The 4,802-nt window shown below is 44.3% G+C and overlaps 1 protein-coding gene across 1 annotated transcript; it reads right to left on the reverse strand.

Annotated features, from left to right (window-relative positions):
* Positions 1–2,435: 2,435 nt before the first annotated feature.
* On the reverse strand, positions 2,436–3,068 carry LOC306918531 (uncharacterized protein; the record flags this gene model as incomplete). Its single annotated transcript, XM_079531430.1, has 2 exons — positions 2,830–3,068; positions 2,436–2,735 (listed from the first exon to the last, which is right to left on the reverse strand). The coding sequence occupies exons 1-2, from the start codon at positions 3,052–3,054 to the stop codon at positions 2,436–2,438; spliced, it is 525 nt and encodes a 174-aa protein (XP_079387556.1). The 5' UTR covers positions 3,055–3,068.
* Positions 3,069–4,802: the final 1,734 nt, after the last annotated feature.

The following is a 4,802-nucleotide window of genomic DNA, read 5'->3' on the forward strand; positions in this document are numbered from 1 at the left end:
CACACACACACACACACACACACACACACACACACTAAGACGAGTTTGTTGGTGTGTTTTTGAACTCCTAGTTTTTCAGATTGTCGAATATCAGCAGCCCCTTATGGCCCCTACTACGCCAACTATGGGCTATTATTATATGTAGCTACATAGCAGAGGGATTGATTGATTGAAGAAATATGTATTAACAGATTGGAGAATTACAGAGATAGGTTCCATATGGGGCTAGACCGCTAGAGATTAACGTTAGCTTCCACATGTTTCATTCGCAAGTACACCGGGACTGGGGGCTTGTTGTGCTGTAGTGACGTTAGCTAACCAGCTAATGCGAAGCTAACGTTAGTCCCCCTCTCGTTGTTGTTGCGCACAGCCGTGCTTTTATCCACACTTCCACCCGTTCGCCTTTTAAATCTAAATGTCCCATCAACGCACGGGTCCAAGGTGCAACGCGATCTTATCTGGTTCTTAACTTCTTGGGGTTTCATTAACACTGACTGCACTGCTGCTGGTAGGCCTACCGTTCAACCGATTTGATGCTATATGTCTATTGACACATTTGGCTGGAGAGTAGGGAGTCGGGGAGTCGTGGACCCCAACGACCATTTTTTTTTTTTTTTAATAAAATGTATTTCTTACTTAATATACTTGCTTATCCCCATTATGCCGGCTGCTGGCACAGGGCAGCAACACAATTGCTCCACCTCTTGGCCATATTCTCTATGGTCCCCCAGCTCTGATGTTGTTGCTGAAGCTCCTATGTCATGTAATTTTAGTCCTTATTTCTAGTTAAGAGTCAAATGTGGTGGGAGGTACAGTACGTAGTGGTTTTGATTGATTGATTGATTGAAATATTTATTAACAGTTTGCAGAATTACAGTACATTTCAAGCACAACTCAAGACAAAGACTTTTAACTGTGAGTGGACGACCCAATAAAGCATTACACTTGTTTACAAGAGGGTCCACCTTGTTCAATTCATCAAAACATTTAGAGACGTTCAAATAGACACTTCTATATAGTCAAAGAACAGAACAGGAATTCATCATAAAAGAGGTAAAAAGGGAAAAGAAACATATACAGTGAGGGGAAAAAAGGGGTGGCCATGCCGCAGTATTTGCCAGCATCCACTTCATGTTTGATGTGGTCGCTCAAATAGAGAAGGCATGTGTCAGTGGAGTGGGATGTTCTGAAACCAGATTGGAACTCGTACATTAATTTATTAGTGGCAAGATACTTTTCAACCTGTTCATAGACAAATTTTTCCATCACTTTCGAGATGGAGCTTAGAATAGAAATAGGGCGGTGGTGATGAGATGTGTACATTGACAAAAATTAAACACCATTATGAGATTTCCAACAGGTGAAAATAAAACTTTATTTATAGCCTATTGCACACTTCCTGCTATTTGCTTTTCAAAAAGTACTTAATAGCAGTAACATAATATTCATAATATTATAAACACTATAAGTATAAATATTATGAACCCAATAAAATAACATCAGACATTCTACAGTAGATGTAGCCACCATGATATTTAACTTAAAATAACCAACATAACATATGGATTAATATTCCATAAAACGTGTACATGTAAACATTACCATTGTAGTAAAGTAGAAAAGGCAAACATTAACAAATTGTGGCTGACTTTCTTTCCTGATGATGACTAGGCTACTGCCTGAATCTGCAGACTTCCTGCAGAGTTGTGAGAGCCCAAGACGGTAGGTGCTTGTCCCTTTAGGACAGTGCTTCCCAAAGTGGGGTCCGGGGGAGACCCCCAGGGGTCCCTAGGGGAGTTCCAGGGGGTCTCCCCCCCCAGCAAAATTATAGTTGGAAAATAGATAATAGATATATAGATAAAATAGATTTTTACAATATAAATTGTGGTCCCAGAGATAGAAATGCCATTAAATGGGCGTCCATGGCATAATGCACGTCAAACTGGGGGTCCTTGAAATGAAAACAGTTGAGAATCACTGCTAGAGCCGTACAAATGGGGGTCCGCGGGCTGATAAATGTCAATTTGGGGGTCCTTGACATGAAAAAGTTTGCGAACCCCTGCTTTAGGAGACCAGAAGTAGGTTATGAGTCATGACTCAGTCTATTCATTCCAAAGGGAGAACTAGAAGTGAACACAGCTGACCCATTCTTTAGCCCAATGGTCACTGAACTCAATATTGGACCCATTGTTCACAAGTGGCACATCTTCCCAACATTCTGACACTAAAATTACTTTTTCCAGAGAGACAAATCTGGAGAAAATCTACTTTTGTTATCTGCCTTTTTCTGTCCCAGCAACACACACACGTGATCTATCAGCAGTAATAACACACGATATGACATCAGAACGATGTGCACTTGTGGAAACAATTTGCGTACCATTTTCACACCTATACAAAGTGACAAAGCGTGGGATGGCCTGGCTTCCTATAAATTAAGCATCTTTGCCATGACCTCCTTTCCCAATGACTAGTTCCTCTCCCGATGCCAACTTCCTGTATAGTTGTGCCAGTTCTTCCGGCGATGGAGGATGGGACTCTGGCGTGCACGGAATGTCAAAGTCTGATGACGCCTGAGACTCTGACAGCTCCACCCCTGTCTCCGATTGGACGATTTGGCTGCAAAACTCCTCCCCCTGATGCACTCTCACGACGAGCTCTCCTTGCTCTCGCCTCCTCTCCTCTGGTTGGATGATGAGGGTGTCAGTCATGGACGTGTCCTCATCAGATGAGGCCTGATTGGACGGAAAGTTTATTATACTTAACTAAAACTAGGAAAACTAGAATTGGGGAGGAAAATAAAACATTTTAATAAAAATAAAAACTAACCTTGTTGGACGCAGACAGGTCCCCTGGCTCCGATTGGATGCTTTGGCTTTCAATCCCCTCCCACTGATGAACTCTCTGCTCTGGATGGATGATGAGGGTGTCGGTCATGGGCGTGTCCTGATCAGATAAGGCCTGATTGGACAGATTGGTGGACTGAGAGGAAGTAAGCTCCGCCTCCTCATCGTCCTCGCTGAACAGCTCCGGGGTTTGAGAGCCGCCAGTCATTCTACGAGGGGAGGGGCCTGTGAGGGGGCAATAGGATTGTGATTGGCTGTTTTGGGTGTCAGTCAGCGTCTCTGAGGTGAAGAAGTCCTCCCACCTGAAAGGAAGGGTCAGGGTTATTAACCACTTAAACCCCAGCATTCGTTAAAGTTCACTGAAACAACCAAAGCTAGAATATTTTAGTTAAAGCTGAACTAGTATGTATCATCAACTCGGGAATTGAACACGGTTTCTTGCTAAAGTGCTGAAACTTTTATACCATTGAGCTAATAGTCTGCTTGCTCAGGGGATAAATTGAATCTTGACCATCAGGTTGAAATTCATGTCTGTCAAATCTTGTGTCTAGCTGAGACATGACCTTTGACACGAAATAGTACAAATTGGAAAATACAACCACCCCAATTGTTACATAGTTTAACTGAAATATAACGTAAAAATTAAGCTTTACTAAACACGAGAACTAAATGAAACTATTGTGTTTTCAAAACTTACTAAAACTAACAAAAATCATGAGAAAAGTTCTTTATGAGCTTTTTGAATCTCACCCCTGACTATCCTATATTACAATTGAAAACATGTGCCCAAAAGCACGCACAGGAACAAAAGGCACCAGCTACTACGTCACTGACACGCTGCAACACGCTGCAACACACACTGCAACAACACACTAACACGTCACACACTTACCCTCCGCGTCGTTGGTTCCCTATCTCCTCATGTCGCGCCGCACGGCCACACTCAACACCAGCCGCGTAAAAATTGTCATCGCACTGCCACTACAGCCGGCTCCCGTCCACACTCGCAAACAATATCAATATCAATAACAAACACAAACACGCCACAAGCACCGACACCCCCGCCTAATTTGTTGCCACGTCTATGAAAACAAGCACAGAAAAAATGCCATTCAACACGCTACTTACAACTCGCTTACAATTCGCAGACCTGGCAACACTGCATCCCGTCATTCCACTCTTTTCATTGGCTGCGCCATAGAGTGGCTGCGCCGCCAACATTGTTGCCACGTCTATGTAAACAAGGCCGCAAACCCTGACTTCCTACAGCCTACAGCCTATACTTTCACACACTACCACTCGCTTACAATACGTGGACCTGGCAACACTACCGGAAGTTACACAGTACACACACACACACACACACACACACGCACCCACGCACGCACGCGCGCGCACACACACCCACACAGTGTACAGCCTGCCGGAAACCAACAGCAGAAGAAGAAGAACAACAACAACACAGGTTCTACACTGATTCTAACTTGGATGGAGAGCGCCGCGATTACATACATACACAGTTACAATCATGCAAACACGACCGCATCGACACCTGGCGTGGTACAATCGGGCCGAACCGAGGCGCATATATGGATCACAACAACAACGCCAACACTACACGCACACGCTGCAACAACGCGATGCAACACAACACGTAAGTTACGTATGTAACTACGGTTCTATGAATCCTGGATGACTGCTTAACACTGGATGATTTGCGTCCAGTGTTAAGCACTGCCTCTGGCAGTCAGTACGGATGAAATAGAACAGCTGTGTACAACGCAGTGTCACTGCAGACACGTGTGTGTGTGTGTGTGTGTGTGTGTGTGTGTGTGTGCGTGCGTGCGTGCGCGGGGGGGGGGGGGGATTTTGGATCGCCTCGCGATGCAGCTGAAATGGCACGCACACACACACACACACGCCACAAAACGCTAATAATACTAATAATACAAAATC

Source organism: Electrona antarctica (genome assembly GCF_951216825.1).
Source record: "Electrona antarctica genome assembly, contig: scaffold_117, whole genome shotgun sequence".
Classification (NCBI taxonomy): domain Eukaryota; kingdom Metazoa; phylum Chordata; class Actinopteri; order Myctophiformes; family Myctophidae; genus Electrona; species Electrona antarctica.